This window comes from Myotis lucifugus, unplaced genomic scaffold, assembly GCF_000147115.1.
Source record: "Myotis lucifugus unplaced genomic scaffold, Myoluc2.0 scaffold_100, whole genome shotgun sequence".
In the NCBI taxonomy this organism is placed as follows: Eukaryota; Metazoa; Chordata; class Mammalia; order Chiroptera; family Vespertilionidae; genus Myotis; species Myotis lucifugus.
Genome location: NW_005871148.1, coordinates 3116727 through 3139286, shown reverse-complemented (window position 1 = coordinate 3139286; position 22560 = coordinate 3116727). Strand labels below are relative to the sequence as shown.

Sequence of the window (22560 nt, the reverse complement as noted above, 5' to 3'; positions counted from 1 at the left end):
CACTCAATGCTGGAAGACATTCTTCTCCCTTTGGCACCAGACCTTCACGACAGCTGACAGCCGGAAGGATTTAACTCAGGAGCGTTTCCCTGGCCTCTCTCCCACTTCCCCATGTCCTCATCCAGCTGAGCGTCTCACAGAAATCCTGTTTCCATTGCTCTCTGACCTCCCTCCCGCATCCAAGGCAGAGGCGGGAGCGGTCGGTGGAAAGAAAAGCATGTTTTCTTGTGGGAAGCAGAAAGGAGACGAATATGTGAGGTCCCGAGATCAGAAGGTGGTTCCGATCGCCCGGAGGGTCCCAGCAGGGGTCTGTTGCCTGGGGGGGGGGGGTCATGGACCCCACAAAGTCCCCATCCCAGAATTACACACCCACAGAGACCCAGGGGTCCAGCCAAATGCTCAACTGCACGGAGGGTGGGGGAGTTTCGCCACGCACCTATAAATGATTCCTCGTTTATGAAGGAAGAACAGTCCAATGGAAATCTCTGCTGCATAGAATCTGCGAGAGAAAAAGCTGGTCAGGCTCCTCTGGACTCCTGGGCACTTGGTCCCCGTCCCACCCAGTCCAGGCGCCGGGGAAGTGAGATTGTCAGAGATTAGTGTCGCCCCCCGCCTGCTCTTCCAGCGCCCCCCGCCCTTCCCTCTGCCGTTCATCGCTCCACCTGCCCCTACAAATGACACAGCTAATAAAACCAACGAGATGGATTTAGCTCCTGCCCAGAAACAAGCACTTCTCGTCTGGGGCAGGTGGACAGGTAACTTATAAGAGAATTTCCTAATACAATCTTTGTTCAAAAAAATTTTTTTAAATATATTTTTTATTTATTTCAGAGAGGGAGAGAGAGAGAGAGGGAGAGGGAGAGGGAGAGAGAGAGAGAGAGAGAGAGAGGGAGAGAAACATCAATGATGAGAGAGAATCATGGATTGGCTGCTTCCTGCACACCCTACTCTGAAGATTGAGCTAGCAACCAGGCATGCACCCTGCCCGGGAATCGAACCCTGACCTCCCCGTTCCTGGGTTGACACTCAACCACTGAGCCACACCGGCTGGGCCCTAATACAATCTCTTAAAGAGTGGCTGCTAGTCCGGCTGGTATGACTTAGTGGTTGAGTGGCAACCCAGGAACCAGGAGGTCAGGGTTTCGATTCCATTCAGGGCACATGCCTGGGTTGTGGGCTCAATCCCCAGTAGGGGGCGTGCAGGAGGCAGCTGACCCATGATTCTCTCTCATCATTGATGGTTCTCTCTTTCCCTCTCCCTTCCTTTCTCTGAAACCAATCAATTTTTTTTTTAAAGAGTGGCTGTTAGACTGCTCTTTGCCAGAGCCGATTGGGACGGCGGCGGAGCCGATGTCCACGTTCCTCCTCCTGAACAGAATACATCAGTGTTAAACACACGGTTATTCCTGGAAGACGAAGCGGAGTGTGCGGTGAGCTCCTGAGCTGGATTCCTCACCCCCACCTCTACCCCGAGCGCCGGGATAAGTGGGGCACACGCCGTGACTCATGCCCGAGTTTATCTTTCTAAATAATTCATAATAGAAAGCAGCGGCTGCCGTCACTTCAGAATCATTCGTAGGTGCATGTCTAACACTCAGGATAAACGCTGAGAGATGTTTTAAATTGGTATCATATTCAGGAAGCTCTGAAGTCTGAGGAGCCACAGAACTGCCTGTGCACACATCGACCCAGGAGGCCTAGGTGAGCACAGATGTCTGCGTGAGCCGAGAAAACCCAACCACAAGGACCAAACCCCTCACTGGTGTGTGTGCGCGTGTGTGTGTGTGTGTGTGTGTGTATTGGGGGGGGGCTGGTGGGAGAGGGGAGAGATCGGAGAGAAATAAGAGATGGATTATAGGCGACTTGGACAATATTTTTCGGGCTTTTCTATCTTTTTAAAAATAAAACCTTCCTGGCAACACAAATACAATGAAAGGGGACTGGCACTGTCACTTTATAACACAGGGTGGCTATTCCGCGCCATGCTCTTTAGCTCAGCTTCACTCGACAATCCGAGCATGCTAAGGCTTTCTGACGGACAACACGAGCGAGGGGATAAGGGCAGGCGTTTCTGAAAACGGAAGAGAATGAAACCCGCCTTCATGTTTTCTACGCTTGCTAGCGGACATCCCCCGCGCCTGCGCCACCTTCCCAAGGGCAGACCCTGCACACAGGCCAGCGTCTCGGACTCAACTCTCCCATGAACGTCAGCCAGAATCCCATGAACACGTGCAGACGGGCCTCCTCCGGGACACACGCCACCAGCGTCCCCGTGGAGGGGAAGGAAGCGCTGTGTGTTCAGCTTTGCTCCCCGGTGCTGCCTGGGGCTTCCTGGCCCCGAGAAGGGGGATGGCTTCTCAGGCACCCACGCCTGCCTCTGGACGGAAGACTCTCCATCTTTCCCTGGAGCCGGTCTCTCTCCCACGTGGCTGATGCCTATTCCGGCATCCAAGGCGCGTCCCAATGAAACCTTCCAAATGGAGCTCCCGATTCTCTCCCCAACCCCTTCCTCCTGGCTGGCTGCCCCCCCACACCTAAAACGGGGCGTCACACGAAGAGGCTTCTCTCTGCTCACCCCCACAGTCGCCACGTCTGGTCCTCTTCCTCCAGAGAGTTCTCAAACACACGAGTCCCTCCGCGTTGTTCTCTCTGCTCTCCATAGATTTCACCAGCCACACCGCCCTCCCATCTCCCCCTCCTCGTGGCCACACCTACCTTCCCGTTCCCCAGCCTGGCACCCACTGGGAGTGTCACCCGGAGTGACACCCCCTCCACTGCCCCTCCACATCCTGAGCCTCTGGGACGGGCAATCCCCAGGATGCCCTTCCCTCACCCCCCGCTTTTTGGGGGTTTGCATGGTGTCCTGGGCCACCTTTAATGTTATGGCAACAAGTTACAATTGTCGAGTGAGTCCCCCCACTCCGGCCAGAGGGTGAGCTCCCAGGGCAGGGGCCGCTCACGCCTTCACTGTCCCGCTGCCTGGGGCGTGGTGGGTGCGCATGACCATGAGTCCATTAACTGAGGGGCAGAGGGGCTGAGCCAACCAACAAGGGCGGACTGCGCCCGCATCCCGATGTACAAGAAGCACGTAACCCTCTCCTTAGGACACACGGAGATGGACCCCGCCAATAAACCTGCCCCCCCACCCCCCAGAGGTGACAGCCGTCCCTCCCCTGAACTGGGCAGAGCCCACCTGCATCTCACCCAGCCAGGAGCTCCCAGCTGGGGCTGCTGTGTGTCTCAACTAAGGGACTTAAACCAAATACTCACACTGCTTGTGGCTCCTTAAATTTTCCTACTTGCTGGATGTGGTACATGAGGTCCCCGCCGTTGACGTATTCCATGACGAAGTACAGCCGATCCTGAAGGCCAAGTGCGACAGGTGAGCTGAGTAGGGGAAGGCGCCCCTCACGCTTCCCAGACCGGGCGTGGCTTTCTCTTAGGGAAGCGTGGGCCACGCTGACAGTCCGCACAGGGCCGCCCTTCGACACGTCTCTTCCCAAGTGAAGAGTAAGTCACGGACCTACTGCGTGAGGGCCCTGGGGAGGTGGTCAGTACCTAACTCGGATGTCACGGCTCCTCTGGTCACGTATGCTCCCTGTGACAGTCATGGCCACAAATGGTCTACCCTTTGCTCCCACACACAGAACACTGTCCTAAGTTAGGGGCGACTGAGGAATCCATAGGGGCCAATTATTTAGTTTCAACCAGTGTTTCTGCTTTGCACTGTCTAAGAGGCATGCGAGAGCAATGCAGTCATATGTTTAGCTGGGTGCTTCTGAACACAAACCCTGTGAGTCAGGTTGGGCGTATGCATTATAAATGCTCAACCACATTTACTGTGGGGGAGGGGACCGCACATGGGGAGGCGAATCAAAAGCGCTCTGGCATCCATAATATGCCCATGTGGGTCTGATGTCCTCTCTTACTGGAATGCTAAGCGCTGGCCCCAGGAAGGGCGCACATCATAGAACCAAATAAATGTGCATACGTCTGAGGGCAGTGTGCTGGGACAGAGGGGAGACGGAGTGGGGGTCGCAGGGACAGCACGCCCAGCTGACAGCTGACCTCTGTTCCCTTCTAGAAAACATCGCCATTTCAGAGGTTATGAAACACTGAAGTGTTGCCCAGGGAAGGAGAAATGATGAAGCTGCTGCCACCAGGCAGGAAACGGCTCTGGGAGCTTCCTTCTCCAGCCTTGCCGTTATGAACTTTAATTTCATCTTTATTTCTCTGCTTTGTAGTGTTCTGGAGCTTAATCAGCGTAACCAGGGTTACAGGATCTGGGCTGGGATTCAAGACGTGGCTCTCTCTTCCTCGCACATTGTCTCTCTCTCCTCAGTGCTACTCGGATGCTGCTGGGAGCGGGGAGCTGCCTGCCCGGGCCCTAGCGCTAGGCGGGCACACGATGGCCGCACCCGGCTCTGCACCCCACGTCTGATCTTTTGCGGCTGCACTGCCATTGTGAGATTTTAAAATCCAAGAGCTTTAAGGGGGCGCCTCCCAACAGATATTTAAAGGGAGACAGAAAACAGAAAGTCAATTTCTGGCTGAGGGAATTGTAACCACCACACAGTAACGTTACAGCGACCGATGATTGAGCCCTCTCTTAGCGAGGAGAGCGGCTGAGCAGTGGGGATGCCGCACTGGGTGCCATCTCCGAGTTCCTATTTCTTGCAGGCCACCTGCAAGCACCACGCCAGGGCCCGGGTCCCGCCACTAGCTGAGTAGTGCTCCGGAATATTCTCTGTCCTCTGCCTAGTTCCACCATAGGACAGGGCTCAGCAAACTTTCTCCTTAAAGGGCCAGACAGTCAATATTGTAGGTTGTGTGCATGTCTTGCTACTACCCAACCCTGCCTTCGTAGCAGGAAGGCGGCCACTGATGATGGTGACTGTCTGGGCCTGGCTGTGCGCCAAGACACCTTCTCGTGGCGCTGACACCTGAACTCCATCTACCTTTCACATGCCATGAAATGGAATTCTTATTGCTTCTTAAACCTTTCTTAGAGCTCAGAGGCTGAACAGCACAGGCCAGATTGCCCACCCCTGCTGTGTGCACTGAAGAGGAACACACTCTTTTATAAAACCGAGCCTCCGAAAGTCCCCAGGCAACGCTGGGCAGCTGGCTAGCCGGCCTGCTACCGAGCCAGCACTCTGAGTTATCTTATTGTTGCTCCGTCTCGAAGTCCCAGCACATTGCCTGGCAGGAAGAAAACCTTTGATACAAACGTTTGCTGAATTAAATGGAACGAATGCCAAGTCTCTAAGTAGGGCACCCCACCGGGAGGGGAGGCTCCGAACTGACCATGGCACCAGGCGGAGGGGCTGTCCCCGGTCGCCTCTGCCGGGCGGAGAAGGCTCAGGGCTGAGCGGTCTCCAACCTTCTCTGCAAAGTCACGTGGGTAGGACAGTGCGTGGGCTCGGGGCAGCCCGAGTGCGGTGTGCCGGGTCCTTACCACGGTCTGGAAGCAGGAGTGCAGCTGCGTCAGGAACGGGGGCTTGTCCAGCAGGGCCAGCACGCGCTTCTCCACCATGGTGCACTCCACGTCGTCGTCCTGGATCACCACGTCCTTCTTCAGGATTTTGATGGCGTAGAGCTCTTCGGTGCCCTTCCTGTCCGCCAGCATCACCTGAGAGCAGAGGAGGGGCCACCTGAGACCGGCTGGGGGCAGGGGGCAGCCCGGTCGGGGAGACAGTGCGTGCAACGGTGGAAGCGTGTGACGTGAAAGCATTCATAAAGTTCCACTTGATGTGCAAACTATGAAACATCGCAGGTCGCTGCCAATCCCTCCCGCACGCTGCCGTTTTTTTTTTTTTTTTAAGGCGGCCAGATTTGCACACTGTGCAGGCTGTCGCCACACGATGGCGCTGTTGCAGCTGCTAATAGGAACACACAACATTATCAGCGTTGGGGTGGGACTGTGCATTTCTCCCGGAGCAGCCTGAGGGCAAAAAAGGGACTGACTTTCATAAGCTTCTCATGAGCCAGGAACCAAGACAAAGAAGCAGGCAGGACAGAAATGAGTTCCTGCATGTAGGGTGAGATTTGGGGCCAGAAAAGCCAAATGTGGTCACACAGGCTGAAGATGCTCAGCTCGGTATCTTGTAATAATTCCATTCACTTACTACAAGTCAACGCTTCATTTCCAGGCGTGAAAGCTATTCACTCGGCCAACACCGTGGAGCACCCACTCTGCTCCGAGCACCGAGATGCACGGTGCTGCACGGCGACCCTCGGTCGCTGTTCGGATGCAGTTGTTTGTAATGAAATGAGGTGGGAAGCACCTGAGACCCAGGGACAGGGAGCAGGGGAACCAGCCGACCCGGCACGCGGGACGAAGGCCCAGCCGGGCCCTCCTTCTTACCTTTCCAAAACTCCCCTTCCCCAGCACCATGAGGAAATTGAAGTCGGTGAGCTTCACGCGGTCCAGGTTGTTGGAAAGCCTCCTGTCTGGTGAGGGGCCGTACGCTCTGTTCCCAGCAGGGCCAAGCTTGGCTTTCTGAACAGCAAGCAGATAGGGACACACAGTCAGGCATTCTTTCCCCAGGAAAAGACAGACAGGGAACACTGTAACCAGGCTTGATGCCCCTGGGAGGTGGGAGGTGGGAGGTGGGAGGTGGGAGGCGGCGAGAAGAGGGGCGAGGGGCCTGAGGAGACATACCTATTCCCACTTAGTGGCTGTACTCACGCGAAGGGCAACACTTGCCAAGTGCCCAGAAACCGCCCTGACTAATGCAGAGACAACTCTCTTGTTAACCAAGAACCAAGTCAGGGGGCTCTGCCCAGGGCAGGCTGGGTCTCACCCCGGGATATAAACGTAACGGCTGGGGAAGTGGGGGCTTCACACAGTTACCATGCGAGGAAAGGAATAAACTGTGCGCTGATGTTTTCCTTATTGGTAGATTTTCCAACAGAAGGTTCCCCTGCAGAAGGAAACTGTACCCCTGCCAAAAGGGAGACCACGTCCCCTGGAGAGGAACCTCCGTGGCAAGCTGTGGGGGTGATGTACTGCTCCTTTAAGAGGCACAGTAACACCCAGTGGGTGCGCTCAGTGGTTGAGCATCCACCCATAAACCAAGAGGTCTACATGGGTTACATGATCAGGTTGCGGGCTCGATCCCTGGTAGGGGGGGTGCAGGAGGCAACCAATCGATGATTCTCTCTCATCATTGATGCTTCTATCTCTCTCTCCCTCCCACTTCCCCTCTGAAATCAATAAAAATATATTTTATAAAAAAACTGGTCTATATAGGGATCAAACCGCGTGGCCTGAATGCATGCTCGGAGGGGCTGAGCAGCCCAGTTAAGCAGAGATATTAAAACATGGGGTGGGGGGAGGGGGCGTAGAAAACAACAACAACAAAACACGGGGGGAAAATGGGCCCTACTTTTCTGCTTTAAGGTCAAAAGCATTGAGTACAGCTGAACTCAACCCCTGCTGGCAGCGCACGTGGGAGGTGGACTTAGGGGCCGCAGGGAACACGGATGCTCTGTAACCACAGAGCCTGCGCTGCCATGACACAGAGACCGGCCTCCCCTCCGACAGAGGATGGAAGGCCATTTAAGACAGACTTGCCAGGAAAGCCAGGACTCGGGTCCCACCAGAGCCGCCCTCAACCTCAGGACCAGCCCGTCCTCCCGGCGGCTGCCCTGGGACCCGGCCCAAGTTGAGAGACCTTCTGGGTTGCGTCTAACTTTAAATGACTAACCGGGAAATTCGAGTTTGAGAGGAGAATGCCGGCTAAGTCACTCTACCATGCTCTTCTGATTTATAAAAAGAAAACGTTATCGGAAAGAGGCGCAAAGAGATGACGTGTATGTTATCAGGAGCTCCGTCCGCAGCAACATCTGAAAAGACCCAAACTCCGCGGACTCGCTGCTCCGGGTGCTCGAAGCAGCTGCGGAGCGTGCACACCTGTAACTCAGGGGACACTGCGATGGGCCGGGCCAGGCCAGGGGTCCCGCCTCATCGGCATTCCCAACAGTCCCGCCTTCAACACTCTTCAACGCCAGGGCCGAGAAGGGGGCACGTGGGCGGTGGGGGCGCCTCCACACTGAGACGGGCCTTTTCACCCAGGCACGTGGGGGCTGTAACCCAACCAGAGCTCTGGTTCCCACGGGGCGGAGAGAAAAGGCTGAGTCCTCACAGGACGAGGAGACAGACGCTTGGCTGGGCCCTGCCTCTGACCGGAGCCCCTGCCACGCCCCTGCCCTCTGTCCCGGCCACGCCAGCTGCGCTCCTGCCGTGGGTCTTCCGTTATTCTTCCCGTCGGAGCCAGGCCCTCACGATCCCCACAAAACCCAGCTCAAACCTTGCCTCTCAGTCTCCCCAGTGCCAGACTGGACCTAAGGCTACCAGGCCATCTTTCAAGGAACGGGAAAGTCCTGGATTCTGAGTTGCTAACTCATGGCCAGTAAGCCATGCTGAGTTTTAGCCTAATTTTTAAGAAAGCCTGCGAAATCTTCAGTAGTTGAAGGCATTTTATTTTACAGCACTATGTCCCGTGGCTTCCGTTTTTCTTTTCTCTTTTAGAATGTCCTATGCCATTTTCATAAGCCGGGGTTGTGGGGATGAGCAGTGTTCTCCTATCAGGAAACTCACTCCTTAATAACTGACACACACCTCCTCTTACACAAGAGCTATTCCTGAAAAGTCACAACGGTTTGCCGCCATCGAAGGCGCTCCCACCTTAAGGGACTCCTGTGCTGCTGTTTCTGTAAAGCACATCACGACAAGTGAACCGGACGGCACCCCCTCCCCACCCCCCCTGATTCTCGGAGGTGGGGTGGAGGCGTGCGGGTGCGGTTAAAGCCCACGTTTGGATTGCGAGAGGCTCTGCAGCTCACTGTGGGGGGCTTTTCAAATTAAACGTGAGCGGTGGATGCGCCAAACTACAACGCCGGGTCGCTACGAGGCGTCGGATCGCGGGGGATGTTCATTTTCTATTCGGTTGGGCCATTTGTAACTGATGAGATGGGACTGTCTGTCTGACAGTAATGGCAATTCCAAATGGTTTCACTTAATACCATAGCTACTCTGCAACGCAGGGGGTTTGCATAATGATGATGTCTTATCTGCGGGATGTGGGAAGACAGAATGAAGACCCGGGGAAAGTGTGGAGTCCTGTCACCAGCCTCTGATATGACAGCGCCCGAGAGAAAGAACTCTTCAGTAGAAACCTAACCCCAACGATTCATTACCGTGAGAATGCAGAGACGAAGAATTCCAGGTCTTCCAGGGGTCCATCCTATGACCACAGAGCCTTTGGGGGACCCTCCGAAGAATGCTGGACTGTTCAACTCCATTCCACTACCCCTGCGTACGTTCCTACCTATTCTGAGAATGTCTTCGGCAATGCTGTGTCCTCTCGCCTAATAGAAAACACGGCTTGGAAGAACGTATTGATCGAAGATGTCTGCAAAGTGTAGAGAGAGGGACCGGGAACAATGGAAGCTTCTTTCTAAGATCCCGAGGGTGGAGGGCCAACGGCGACCAACCACAGGAGCAGACGAATACTGTGGGTTTCTTCTAAACTTTCCTCCCTACAATGAAAATGCTCTGTGTTCAGGGCTCATCCCAAGAGCCCCAGCAATAGGACGTGGATGGCGTTTCGGTGACGCTCCATGGGTAACAAACAGTGATGCCATGGACAACCGGGACCTCAGCACAGCGCCTTACATCTAAGGTAGCCGTTCACCTGCAGCCACGGCAGCGTTAGCTCAGGGAGTCACGTGGCTCCTGGAGCCGACAACCCAAAGGACCTGGGAGGTGTTTCAGTGGCTCCGTTAACGGAGTGCAGCCGCGCCTGTGTATCTCTAACCGGCCATGAGTCCTGGCGCCTATGACCTCCTGCTCGGCCACCGGGCAAGGGATTAAGATTCTGCTCCTTTACGGCCATCCTGGCCTCCTGGGGAGCACACCTGGGTGAACAAAATGCCTGCTGGTCGCTGGCTAACGTTTCATCTCCTGGAACACACCGAGCCTGCTTGTCGCCGAGGGCCTTCGCACTCCGTGCTTCCTTGGACCCGTGCAGGCCCAGGGCGTGCTCCCATCTCTGCTCTGGTGACGCTTAGAGCCTGAGCTTCCCCACCCGCCCTAGTCAGCGCGGCACCCTGTCCCCCCTCACGCTCTCCTCACGACCCCTTACATATTTCCCTTCCTCCCCCCACCGGGAGGCACGCAGGGTGCTCATCTGCGCTGTGCACAGATGTAGCGCCAGCGCCCAGCAGAGCGCCTGGGGCAGGGCCCTCAAACACTTTTAGAGCAAGTGGGTGAAGGGACACAGCAGAAGGCAGTCCCTTTTCATAGAAAGCGTTTTGAAAGGAAGAGTGGTTGCCATTATGTAATTTCTACCAGGACGCCGCTTTTTGTTATACGTAACAGATGCTCATTTTAGAAAACCTAACAGGCACGGATGAGGAAAAAGAGAAGACAGTTTTAAATAGCCATCATTTTATCACCCAGAGATCATCATCGTTACCATGTTGGTGGATATTCTTCTTCTCATTCTTGTTTTCATGTTTCCTTCTCTGACATAGGATAGTTATGTTGTGTGTGGCCCCTTTTCCCCTTCAGGTGACGTGGGCTTTTTACGTATGAGTACTCTCGTGACTGCACATGCCCCGCTGTGGGCTCCCTGCGGCTGACTGAACCATTCCCCTCCTGTTGGACAGCTTGCTTGTCCCCGGTTTTCCTGTTTTCGATCACACTGTTGTTGATGAACATGGACACCCTTGTCTCCCTGCACACCCCTGCTCTCCCCAGGACAGATTCCTGACGTGGAAACTCCGGGGCGAGAGGGGTCAGTGGTGCAAAGACTGGTGGACGAGGCCAGATCTCTTCTCCTGACCCTGCAGAGTCAAAGGGGGAAACCCCAAGGGCCGGCCTCACTCCTGAAGGCGGGACCTTGGTTCCTTTTGGGTCTCGTATCTAATCTCACGACTGGAAGTTCTAACGAGACTTCTCTTTCAGGTTGGGCGATCCAATCCACAGCTCTGACCTGGAGGCACGGGGCCCGGGGACAACGGTGGCAACACCTGTGTGTCCTCCTGGAGTGGGGTTCACAGGTGACCAGCACTTCATAGGGTGCATCCCTCATTCTCGCACCTGCCGGGGGAGAGGGGAGTTCCTCGGAACCAGACGGTCAGCATAGGAAGGTCCTTGGGAAGGTCGGACCTGCCTTTGGTGCAGGTGGAGACACGGAGGCCTAGAGAACTAGCTCCACTGCCTGCCACTGCACAGGGCGTGGCCGCGCCGGGGGAGGAAGACCGGAGTACGTGTCCTCTGTATCCGTCCTTGAAACAGGGCCGTGCATCTCCCTGCAGAGGACCGTGCCCCTGTGCAAAGAGCTGCTCCACCCGGGGTGTCATCTTTAACCCACAGCACAGGGTGAGGGAGCTTTTAGTATCTGAGAGGAAGTTGGAGATAAGCTAAGCGAGGCCGCCCACTTTACAGAGGAGGAGACTGAGGCCAGGGGGGCTCAGTGATGCGTCTAAACCAGCCCTCCTCCCTGGGCTCTGAATCCAGAACTCGGCTCTTTCAGTTCCGTGCTCGTTCTCCTGGCTAGAAGGTAGGTAAATATGAAAGGACAGGTAATAAATTTGGGGGGTTTTGCAAACCAAGTACTGTCCCTGTTGTCCCACGCGAACGAATGAGTGAAGGAGCGTGTGTATGTCCCAGTAAGACCTTAAATTACACAAACAGGCAGCAGCCAGAATTTGCCCGGCGGACTCCAATTTGCCTACCCCGGCCCTAGATCATGCCGGTTCTCCAGTGTATTTATCCTCATTTGCAATTAGATTTAAGTAAAACTTCTGTATTTCATTGCTAACTTATCAGAACAGCCCCAATTAAGAACCTGAAATGCACTCGAATTAAATTACGACCCAGTCTGCTCCATGAGGCGCGGTTTGCTGACGAGCCCTGGAAAAAGCTGCCTGCCGGCCAGACAGCGCGGGGAGAGCAGCGCTTACTCAGTGGAGCAGGAACGGAAGGGAAACCACATTAAGTCATCTTCTTAATGAGAAAGAGTTTTATGGACACATCCATTTATGCCGTTGCCCCTGTGGAAACAAATTCACAGGAAGCCGGCGGGCCTCTGTTGTCATGGCAACCGAGCCACCCTCTGAGGAGGAAGGTGGGACCCGTGACATGTTGGTGCTTTGCCCGATGTGGAAACCAGAGTGCCTGGTTCTCTTGGACCGAGTATGATGCACCTCAACTATCCAGCTGTGTTGTTTCCACCAGCCTCGTTTTCCCGTCGCCCGCAGAGCTGTCGGATGAACGCTGACACACGCCCTAGGCTGGCGCATTGTCATTAACAGGCGGAAGCAGTGCGACCTGTCTCACCTGCTACATGGGTCCTAGGAAGCTGCCACCCTTAGTTCTGCCCAGTTGCTAAGAGTCCAGACTTACATGAGGATACGGAGACCAAAAACACCCTATTTCTAAGTTTTCCATCTGCAAAAAGACGGCATTTTTCCTACCAGGGAGCTGAGTGCACATTCCTCTGCTGGCCGCCTTAGAAAGGCCTGAGTGAGCACGTTACCGTCAGAGGATTCTTGGCACTTAGTAGGTTTGGGATCCTATGTCCTTTCCCTGTGAGGAATGCTCCCCGCTGGAACCGACACTGCGCCGGCTTCTGAACTGGCCGTGGCGGGATCAGAAGCCGCACGAACGCATCACAGTCAACTGCCTTCCTGCCTGCCGACAGCGCTGCTCAGAAGTGGGGAGTTCTCCACACGAAGGACGCAGAGTGGATGTGAAATGTGCCGGAATAGCCTGCGGGAGCCACCCAGACCTAGGCCAGTGGTCGGCAAACTGCGGCTCGAGAGCCACATGCAGCTCTTTGGCCCCTTGAGTGTGGCTCTTCCACAAAATACCACAAAATACCATGTGCGGGTGCGCACGTACAGTGCGATTGAAACTTCGTGGCCCATGCACAGAAGTCAGTATTTTGTGGAAGAGCCACACTCAAGGGGCCAAAGAGCCGCATGTGGCTCGAGAGCCGCAGTTTGCCGACCACTGACCTAGGGGAACCCTGATGGCTGGCTTTTTCAGCACCCCAGAACCACAGGACAATTGGGGCCCGAGGTAATGCCACCTCCACATCCATCAAAAGTAAAGAGACGCGGGCACAAGTTCACCGCCATCCTGCGTGCAGGTTTCCATGGGACCTTTCACTTGCAAATCTGTACTGCCCTCTTGTGGCATTTGTTTGCTGAACAGATTGCATTTGGAGAGGGATCTTCCAGCAGAACTGTGCCTAAGGGGACCAGTCTGGCCCACAGAGGTCAAGTTCCCATAAATGCTGCAAAACAGCACAAACCACGCAGCGGTTCCGTCTGCCAGCGATCCCTTCACAGAGACGGCTCAAACCTCTCACGAGACAGCTGGGCCTTTGCAGGAAGCCCACGGGTGTGGACTGATGCCACGGGTGTGTTTTAGGATCTCCAGGTGCTTTATTCCTAGAAAACAACCACCTCCCAACCAGACACATCTCTGTCTTCTGAATCTAACCGTGGCCGGGCCCAGGCTGTGCAGGTCACGGTACAAGAAGAGGAGAAAGGAGGCTCCGAGGTCTCCGGGGGCCCTGGAGGGGTGTGCGAGAGCCACGGGTTTATCTTTAAGGCAGAATCACAGAGCAATCTGAGAAGTAATGAGAAATGATGATAGTCATATGGGGACAGAATTCAATAAAAAAGCCTCCACCGGGGAAATTCAATTGGAGCTAAATGACCACGGAATGGCATCTCCTGAATTAAAAAGAAAGAAAAAAAAGCCATAACTGGCAATAAGGCCCAGGTCCCTGGGGACGGTTCCAGACACTTCTCTCTGCTTGTCCGCAGCCGCTGCAGGAGAGGTGGGCAGGACTGGGCACCTAGCCGAAGAGGGGCCCACAGAGAAAGAGGATCCTCATAGGTCTGCTCCATCACTCAAAGTAAGTTTTTTATAAGTGTCTCTAATTGATGGCCGCAAGCGTTCTGGAAGCGGGGCCATGGCAATTACATTTAGCGTAATCAAAATTTACATAATTGTTGATTTCCTCCCATCTTCACTGAGTGTTTTGAAGCCACACCAGTTTTTTTTAAAATGAGGAGCCTAATTATAGCTCAATGGGACACCTGCTTCCAGGCGGGTGGCAGCTGCACGGCTCTGGGCTGTTTCGGGGCCCCTGTGGCAGTGGGGTGAGTACTGAGCGGGATGAAGGGTGGGTGTCGAACCACAGGGAGCCGCACCCCTTCTCCTTTCTCCCTTGTGGCGTTCAGGTGCCCACACAGCTTCTCCCCATCCAGGTGTGTTCCTTCTGCTTCTGGCCAGTCCGTGTGATGGAGTAATGGGGCCTTTGGTTAATCAAGCAGCAGAGTCACCTGATCATTTTATACGTAGACGGCCATTATTCCATAAATGAGAATAAAACCAAACCCACTGACCATGAACACTATTTGTAACGAAATTAGTCTTTTCCTGATGATTTAGGAGGCTCTGCAGCATCTCAAAGTTCCCGAGATGATGGTGAAACAGAAACTGCTCAGGCAGCTGGTGGACCAAACGCCAGGTAACCAGGTTTTGCTTTTCAGATTTACCTCTTTTTACCTTTCAACTTCTGTCTACAGTAACCCATCCTAACATGATGATGTCACTTCCTCAGGGACCAATGAGAGACAAGTAAGTTGAAGGCATCCTAACAGAATTCTCTATGAGCGGTCGTGGATTAATATCCTACAAGTTCATTTTCTGGGAGAAAACTCGGGAGAGAGAGGCTGACTTTCTGAACCCAAATTCCACAGCCTGAAAGGGCCACCACATCCCTGAGCCTGGACAGAGCGAAGATCAGAGACAAACCAATGACGCGTTGTACGCGGGAGGCTCTGACTACTCAGACAGGACGCGGGTCACACTGTGGATTTCACATCCCTTGGAACAGGTGCGGATAGATCAGTGGTTTTCAACCTTCTGGCCCTTTAAATACAGTTCTTCATGTTGTGACCCAACCATAAAATTATTTTCGTTGCTACTTCATAACTGTAATGTTGCTACTGTTATGAATCGTCATGTAAATATCTGATCTGCAGGATGGTCTTAGGCGACCCCTGTGAAAGGGTCGTTCGACCGCCAAAGGGGTCGCGACCCACAGGTTGAGAACTGCTGGGATAGATGGTCTTCCATTACGTCATGTAATTGTGGTCCTTTAAATCCATAATCACACATCTATTTATAATTTTTCTCAAAATAGGCCGTTTTATTCCAACCCCAAAGCTCTATTTTAGGCGAGATCTTAATCCATGTCGAGATTAAAGGGAACTAACAATAGCAATGAAAACATCCTTGTTGGCATCTTGCTGTTGGAAAGAACCTTAGGGGAAATGCCATCTGGCATTGCTCCGGCCCCTTTCTGACAGAAATGCCCTATCTTCTTGAATACCTCCAGGTGTAGAGGACCCTGGACTGGCTGAGATGCACTGAGAGATGCTCGCATGGCTTGGGCCTCACTTTGGGAGCCGGCGGTCTGAGGCCTCTGTGGTCCGAGTCCTTGTGAATGCCACGCCCACCCGGCCAGGCATACTCTTTCCGCAGCCAGGCTGCATGGGCGTCTGGGGAGCTGGGAATACTAGGACCTAGACAAAGAACCTTGTCCTATTTCAGTTTAAGGTTTTGCTTCCAAGGCAGAACAGAAGCACAGAGATTAAAATCTCTCTCTCTTGCCCTGGCTGGTGTGGCTCAGTTGGGGGGGCGTTGTCCCGTGCATGGAAAGGTCAATGGTTAGATTCCTGGTCAGGACACATGCTCAGGTTGCAGGCTGGGTCCCCAGTAGGGGGCGTGCAGGAGGCAGCCATCAATGTTTCACTCTCACATCAATGTTCCTCAAAATCAATAAAAAATCTTAAAAAAAAGAGAAGTGGATGCATTTATTACCAAAAAATAAAAATCTTTCAACAGATGTGCATTTTATAGATCCCCCTCCCTGCCCTTAACATCACACAGTTTAGAAAGTAAATAAACTACTGAGGGATTACAAAAAAAAAAAAAAAAAGGCAGAATCCATAGATTTTCTGTTTAGTGTTCAAAAGGTCATTGGCAAGTACTCAGTTTCCATAGTAACAGTAACAGCAGGCCTGATCAAATCAACAAATACCTACAATTTATCTGAAGGTCTCCAATAAGCTGATTAGATAAAGTCTTCAAAGCCAATGGAGGCTGTTGGAAAATCCAGTTTCCATAACGGTAAACAGAAAGAGGCTTGCTGGCTCTTTCCACACATAACCTAGCGACAGTCTCCTCTATGTTAATTTAGATGTTTCAACTAGAATAGGAATGGGATCCTATTCGCTTGTTCATCAGCAATAGGGTCCGTATCAAAGTGTTTCCGTGGAGTAAATAAAAGGAGAAACTTATGTGACTGCAGACAACCTGCAGAGGCCATCTACTGGGAGGGTGGCCTTCCATCGAGTCTGGACCTCTCTCCCCACCCACAGAGCAGCTCATGCTAATGGGCCATGAGCATCCATTGTATTCTGGCCTCTTTGGGTTTAGACCCATGCGGTTCCGAATGGTCCCAATGGCGACAGTTACAATAAAAACAGGAAAAGTCTCTGTGTGCTTTTAGCTTATTTTGTTCCATTTTTTAAAAAATTGATCTAAAACAAATGATGACAACGATGAAGAGCCTGGCCCCCTGGCAGGAGGGAGGGTGTGCCTCACTGAAGGAAGCTGCTGACCTCCAGTGACTGTCAGCAACACGTGCAGCAGGCAAGCGCGCCCTCCCCCTCCCCCCACTCCCCCACCAGGGGAGATGAGTTCAAGTCCATTTGCAGCGAGAGAGGCATCGATAGACAAATCAGAAGCAGTCGTTGGGATGCTGGAGTAAAACGAGGGATTTCAGGTTTCATTGTGTTAAACACTGAGATAGGAAAAGTGAAGAAGAGAGGGGATTCCTGAGCGGAGCCTCAGGTGCTGTGGGCCCGAGGGCGCCAGGTAGGGCCATCAGCCCTTTGGCTCCATTTCTCTGCGGGAAGCAGGATGGGGGAAGGTCTGGGGGCCTGAGGAGGAAGGCTCTGCACCAGAGGAGAGGGGGGCAGAGGAGGGAACAGGACCTGGGAAGGGAGTGGCTGGGCTCCAAGGGAAGGGCCAACAAGTGGTCCTGCTACTCCCCTTGCCTTTCTCCTCCCCCAGGCCTCCTCCCATTTTCCTGATTCTAGGACAACCCCAGGTCTGGAGGTAGATGTGGTCTACATGGCCCGGGGGAAGGCTCAACTGGCTGATAAACAGGACAGGGACATGCTCACGCTCGCCAACAACATGGACGCGGGCACTAAGATCCTCTGGAGACGTTGGGAACAAGGAAAAGGCGTGGCCAGACAATACCTTTCCTTCCACCTGGGATGTGGGATGTCCACACCACCCGCTAGGCATAGCTCAAGAGGCGAATGAATGGTCCAGATCCCAGATTTTGTACAAGAGCAACATGGAAACAACAGATACTGAGCTTTCCGGTGAACACAATCAGCAACAAAGTAATGGTGCCGTTTCTGTGGTTAACCTCTGGCTGCTGCTACCCTTATGCTGTGCCCTTTCTCCGTGTGGTTTATGTCAAACGCCTGCCAGATGTGCTCACTTTTGAGTCTCTACTGAGGACCCCAAAGCACTGCGTGGAGGCCAGTGCGGACGACTCCTCGGTGGGTGACTATCTACTCCCCTGACAACCGCCGAAACCCTGTTCTGTCCAGAGTAGCTGACCCATTGCCAGATACACAAAGTTCCCGATTCACAAACACATCATGTTCCAGAAACCCATCTAAATTTACATGGGGATCTATTTTCCCACAGAAACAATGTTATAAATGGTGGTAATGTTCTAATAGGCCTCTATTTCATAAAATGGCTCGACTTCAGGACAGAGAGCATGCCCATTTCTTAGAGCATACTTTCAAAATAAAAAAAAATATTTTAGGGAAGCTTCAGAATTAAAAAAAGACACACACACACACACACAAACCCCACCCTCTTTAACCCAGTTTCTGCAGTGAAACATTTTGATGATGATGATAAGAGCTAACGATTGTATATAAGTTTGCTTTGAGGACTTTTCTATAGACTAATTTAATCTTTTTAAAACACTACTACTGCCCTGGCCAGTGTGCTAAGTGGTTAGAGCGTTGGCCAGCGCACCAAAGTTCTTGGGTTCGATTCCTGGTCAAGGGCACATACCTGAGTTGCAGGTTTGACCTCCAGCCCTAGTTGGGGTGTGTGAGGGAGGCAACCAACGGATGTGAGATGTGTCTCTCTCACATAGATGTTTCTCTTTTCTTCTCTTCCTCCTCCCTCCCTCTCTAAAAATCAATGGGAAAAATATCCTCCGGTGAGGATTAACAACAACAAAAAAATCACAAACCAAAAAAAAAAAAAAAAACCAAACAAACCCACACGACTATTAAGACAGCGCTGCTCATTATTCCCATTTACAGTGAAGCCACGCGCAGGGAGGTCAGACGGTTAACAAAGGGCAGGAGCGAGGATTTGACCCGAGTCCAGGGCTGAGCCAGGGGCTGGTAAACTGGCCCGCCGGCCACTCTGGTCTGCCGCCTGCTTTTGTAAATAAAGTTATATTGGCACCTGGCCTTGTTTGTTTGCTTACATGTTGTCTGTGGCTGCTTTTGTGCTACAAAGGCAGAGCTGGGAGCTGCCACAGAGACCCCTACCTCATAAGTACTTACTTTGAACCTTAGGCCTGCAAAGCCTAAACCAGGGGTCCTCAAACTTTTTAAACAGGGGGCCAGTTCACTGTCCCTCAGACCGTTGGAGGGCCGGACTATAGTTTAAAAAAAACCTATGAACAAATTCCTATGCACACTGCACATATCTTATTTTGAAGCAAAAAAACAAAACGGGAACAAATACAATATTTGTATTTGCATGTGGCCCGCGGGCCGTAGTTTGAGGACCCCTGGCCTAAACTATTTATTACGTGACTTTTTACAGAGGTTTGCTGAGCAAAGGTTACACCATCCTGCAGCTGCCATGAAGGGAGGGCCGACCCTCCTCTCCGACTCTCGCACGCACCTCCCTGCAGGCAGTGGAGGCCTGGGACTGGAGGAAGCCCAGGCACCTCATGTCCTCGCCAGCGTTGGGCGGGCCGGAGGACTGCTGACTGGCACAGGGGGCCTCACGCTCAGGCCTCAATCAGCTTCCTGCCTCATTTCCAAAACGATTTGAAGCAGGGCCCACAGGAACCCGGCAGACAGGAGGGACTGCTTGCTTCCATTCATTGCTGGAACATTATTGAACAAAGAACAGATATGTACTTTACGTTTTTGACTCAGGGACCTCTTGTGCTTCATTTGAAGACGACCATGGAACAGGTTAAGCCCGCCGACGCACTGCCTGGGAGACAGTGGTCAAGGCCCTGGTCAGTTTTGCCTTCTGGGCAGATGAATGGCTCCCAGGGGATGATGCCTTACAGGGTAAGGTCATTTCCAGGCATCCCGGGAATTTCCCTGGCTCCTAAGAGCTTCACTCACTGATCATGCTGTTGGCCAGGATTTTTTAAAATCAACAACAAATTTGAAATTTTTTCCATGTTCTTATCAGATGAATACAAGCACAGTGGCAGAGTTATGACTGCTCGGGTGTTTTATTATTATTCTTTCTTTCACCAGACTGAATGACTTCAGATTTCTGGGGAAGGATTTGAAAACCACATTTTGGGAACTCTTTCTAGAAAAGAATAAGCATGGCCCAGAGTAGTGATTTTCAGCTGGTGTGCCACAAAAAAGAATTTTTAAACATGTACTACCTGGCCATTTAGCTGGGGGCCCGGACCTCTTTCCCTTTAGATTGTCAAATAAAAAAAAATGACAACAGCCAACACAATAGCTATGTGAATGAATCCAAGTTATGCCTATTTTTTTTTTCTTTGGTCAGATCAGCAAAAGATAAAATATATTTTTTGGTGTGCCGCAGAACTTTAGTCACTAGCGTATGGGTGCCCTGAGATGGACAGGTTGAAAATCGCTGCCCTCGAGGAGGGATGCTGTTCAATGAGTGAGTCCTGCCCCTAAGGACCAGCTGCCAGGTGGTATTTCATTGATCTGACTCACCACTGACTTTTAAATGAAAACACATTGCACTCAGCTGAATGAAACTGCTACCAGAGGCTGGGAAAGTATCTATAAAAGAGTGGGTGGGGTGTGGGCGGACGGGTCTGATGGAAAGCAAGTCTGTAATGCAGGTCCAGGGAGAGAAAGGGGCAGAGAGGGGAGGCTGGAGACAGTGGGAAGCGATCCAACTGTGACTGGGGCCTGAGCGGGAGGGCACGGGGTAAAGCCAGTCCCCCAACGTGCATCCTGAGCCTAATGGCACCCCATTTGGGAGGGCTGGCTGTCCCCCAGCTTCTCAACAGTCTGGTCCTGGGGAAATGTCGCAACGGTCACGTTTACAAACCCCCACAAAAAGCCGCTGTCTGAGCAAACCCCGGCCTGGAGTCCGACCTGGACATTCCCTGTAAATGCAGACGGCAGGTGTCGGAACATCCTCGGCGACTTTTGACACCATCACCCGGGGCTTCCTGCCCAGTCTCTCGTGTTCAGCGTGTTTTACAAACGCTCTAAGCAAACACGCTAACAGTATCCCAGCAGATTCTAGGGAGCACACGCTGAAAGACGATCAAAGGGAAAGCTGGGATGCGAGTTCGCACAGGCGCCCCGCCCCGCGCAGGCCGCTGGGCGGACATAACCTTTCCCGTCTGGTGGGACTCGCCCGCGGCCGGTGCTCCACCGCAAAGGGCACGGCTCTCCCGGGAGGGAGGGCAGCCACCGGCAGGACGCGCACACACGGCCGCTAACCAGCCTCTGGGGAGAAACGAAACGCTGCACTCTTGGCCGCAAGCCCTCTGGCCTGTGTTTCTTTTTTTGAGTTTGGAACTCTGACCTTTATAAAAAGCTGGACTCGCTGCCCAGAAAAACAGGAAGGCCACTCACCAGGAAGCCCTGGAATGAAGCACTGAACGTGGGTTAACGTTTCTCTGCCAGCAAAGCGAAGTCTCAGCCATCAATGCGGTGCCCCCCTGGTGATGCCCGACGCCTTTCCCCTCCGTGGTCCCCGCCCCTGTGATCGCTAATGACCGCTCCACGGCGGGACAGCCAATGCGGCTGTGTCGTCCCTCAGACGGGCCGTGTGGCATTGGGGATGGGGCTCCTGTCCTCAGCTTGGGGTGGAGGAGGCAGTAGATAATCCAACAAGTGAAGAAAAAAAGCAAACAGGAAAAGGGCTGTGCCTGGCATGGTTGCTTGAAGCTACCCCAACCCTAACGTTCATCCCTGTGTACCTCCACTAGAAAACACTAGAAGGCAAACACAGATACCCAATGGGGAGCAGAGAGAGCTGGTGGCCTTCCCCACAGATCTAGAGCCAACATGAAGATGCTGGCGAACCAATCGCCCCCAAACACACTCCCAAGTGAAGGCCACAGTGACCCCTGCCATCTGGAGGCACACAGCCCCTCCTCCTCACGGGAGCCCTGCCCGGCGCCCCAAGACATGCAAACCAGTTTCTTATGCAGAGATCAGCCGCGTCCTCTCCCCAGAACATTTTGTCTCCGTTCTCTAGATCAATGGTTCTCAACCTTCCTAATGCCGCGACCCTTTAATACAGTTCCTCATGTTGTGACCCAACCATAAAATTATTTTCATTGCTACTTCATAACTGTAACTTTGCTACTGTTATGAATCGTCATGTAAATATCTGATATGCAGGATGTATTTAGGCGACCTCTGTGAAAGGATCATTCAACCCCCAAAGGGGTCGCGACCCACAGGTTGAGAACCGCTGCTCTAGATGCTAAGAGACACAGAAAGCCAACTGCCTGCAAAGGAAACGCGGATCAGGGAATATTCCTGGTTTCAAACGAAGAGAAAGAGCAGCATTTCAGCTGCTCTTCGCCTCTCCGCCGTGGGATGTGACCACACCAGCCTGGCCCTGCCTGAGGCGAAGCTTTCCCAAGGAAAGGGGCCCCGGTGGGTGTGTGGGTGTCCTCACCTCGAACTTCTGCCTGAGCTCCGCGTTCCCCTCCTCGTCCCCTTCTGGAATGGGCACGTTGTAGTACTCCCCTTCTTCCTGGTTCAGCAGCTTGTACCTTTCAGACACGGAGGGAGAAGAGTCAGGTCCCGGGCTCAGCAACCCCTCTCCCTCACCTCGCGCCCGGCTGCTGCTGCAGGCATCCCGCGGGGAGGGGAGAGCCAGGCAACCACACAGCCCCCGTCCTTTCAGACGGGAACCCGCTGGTTTCCAGATCTCTAAGTGCTCTGAGGTTCTGAGGCGACCAGCCCTGGGTGGACACAGACATCATCACCTGGGCTTCCTTACCATCCACTGGCCGGCATCTTCATCAGCTCCGAAACGCCGAAGGAAAGCGACCCCATGAAGTCGTTCCTTGTCGTCCGGTCCCAGTCCCAGATTTCTATGGACAGCCGCCGGTCTTTATCTGAAGGTTTCAATTTGCTACAAACGAACAGACACACACACACGATTACCTTGATGTGGTTTCCTGGGAGATACCCCAT

The 22560-nt window shown here is 53.1% G+C and overlaps 1 protein-coding gene across 7 annotated transcripts in view; it reads right to left on the bottom strand.

The window, feature by feature from the left end:
- The window catches only part of PRKCA (protein kinase C alpha), a 277132-nt gene that overhangs the window by 32538 nt on the left and 222034 nt on the right, over window positions 1-22560 (bottom strand). For all 7 annotated transcript variants that reach the window (XM_006092426.3, XM_023756965.1, XM_023756964.1 and 4 more), the window contains 6 exons: window positions 22364-22498; window positions 22037-22133; window positions 6368-6502; window positions 5459-5632; window positions 3271-3362; window positions 437-499 (listed from right to left, as the gene is read on the bottom strand). In XM_006092426.3, the coding sequence (XP_006092488.1) occupies window positions 437-499; window positions 3271-3362; window positions 5459-5632; window positions 6368-6502; window positions 22037-22133; window positions 22364-22498 (696 nt within the window). The remainder of the gene's footprint in view (window positions 1-436; window positions 500-3270; window positions 3363-5458; window positions 5633-6367; window positions 6503-22036; window positions 22134-22363; window positions 22499-22560) is intronic.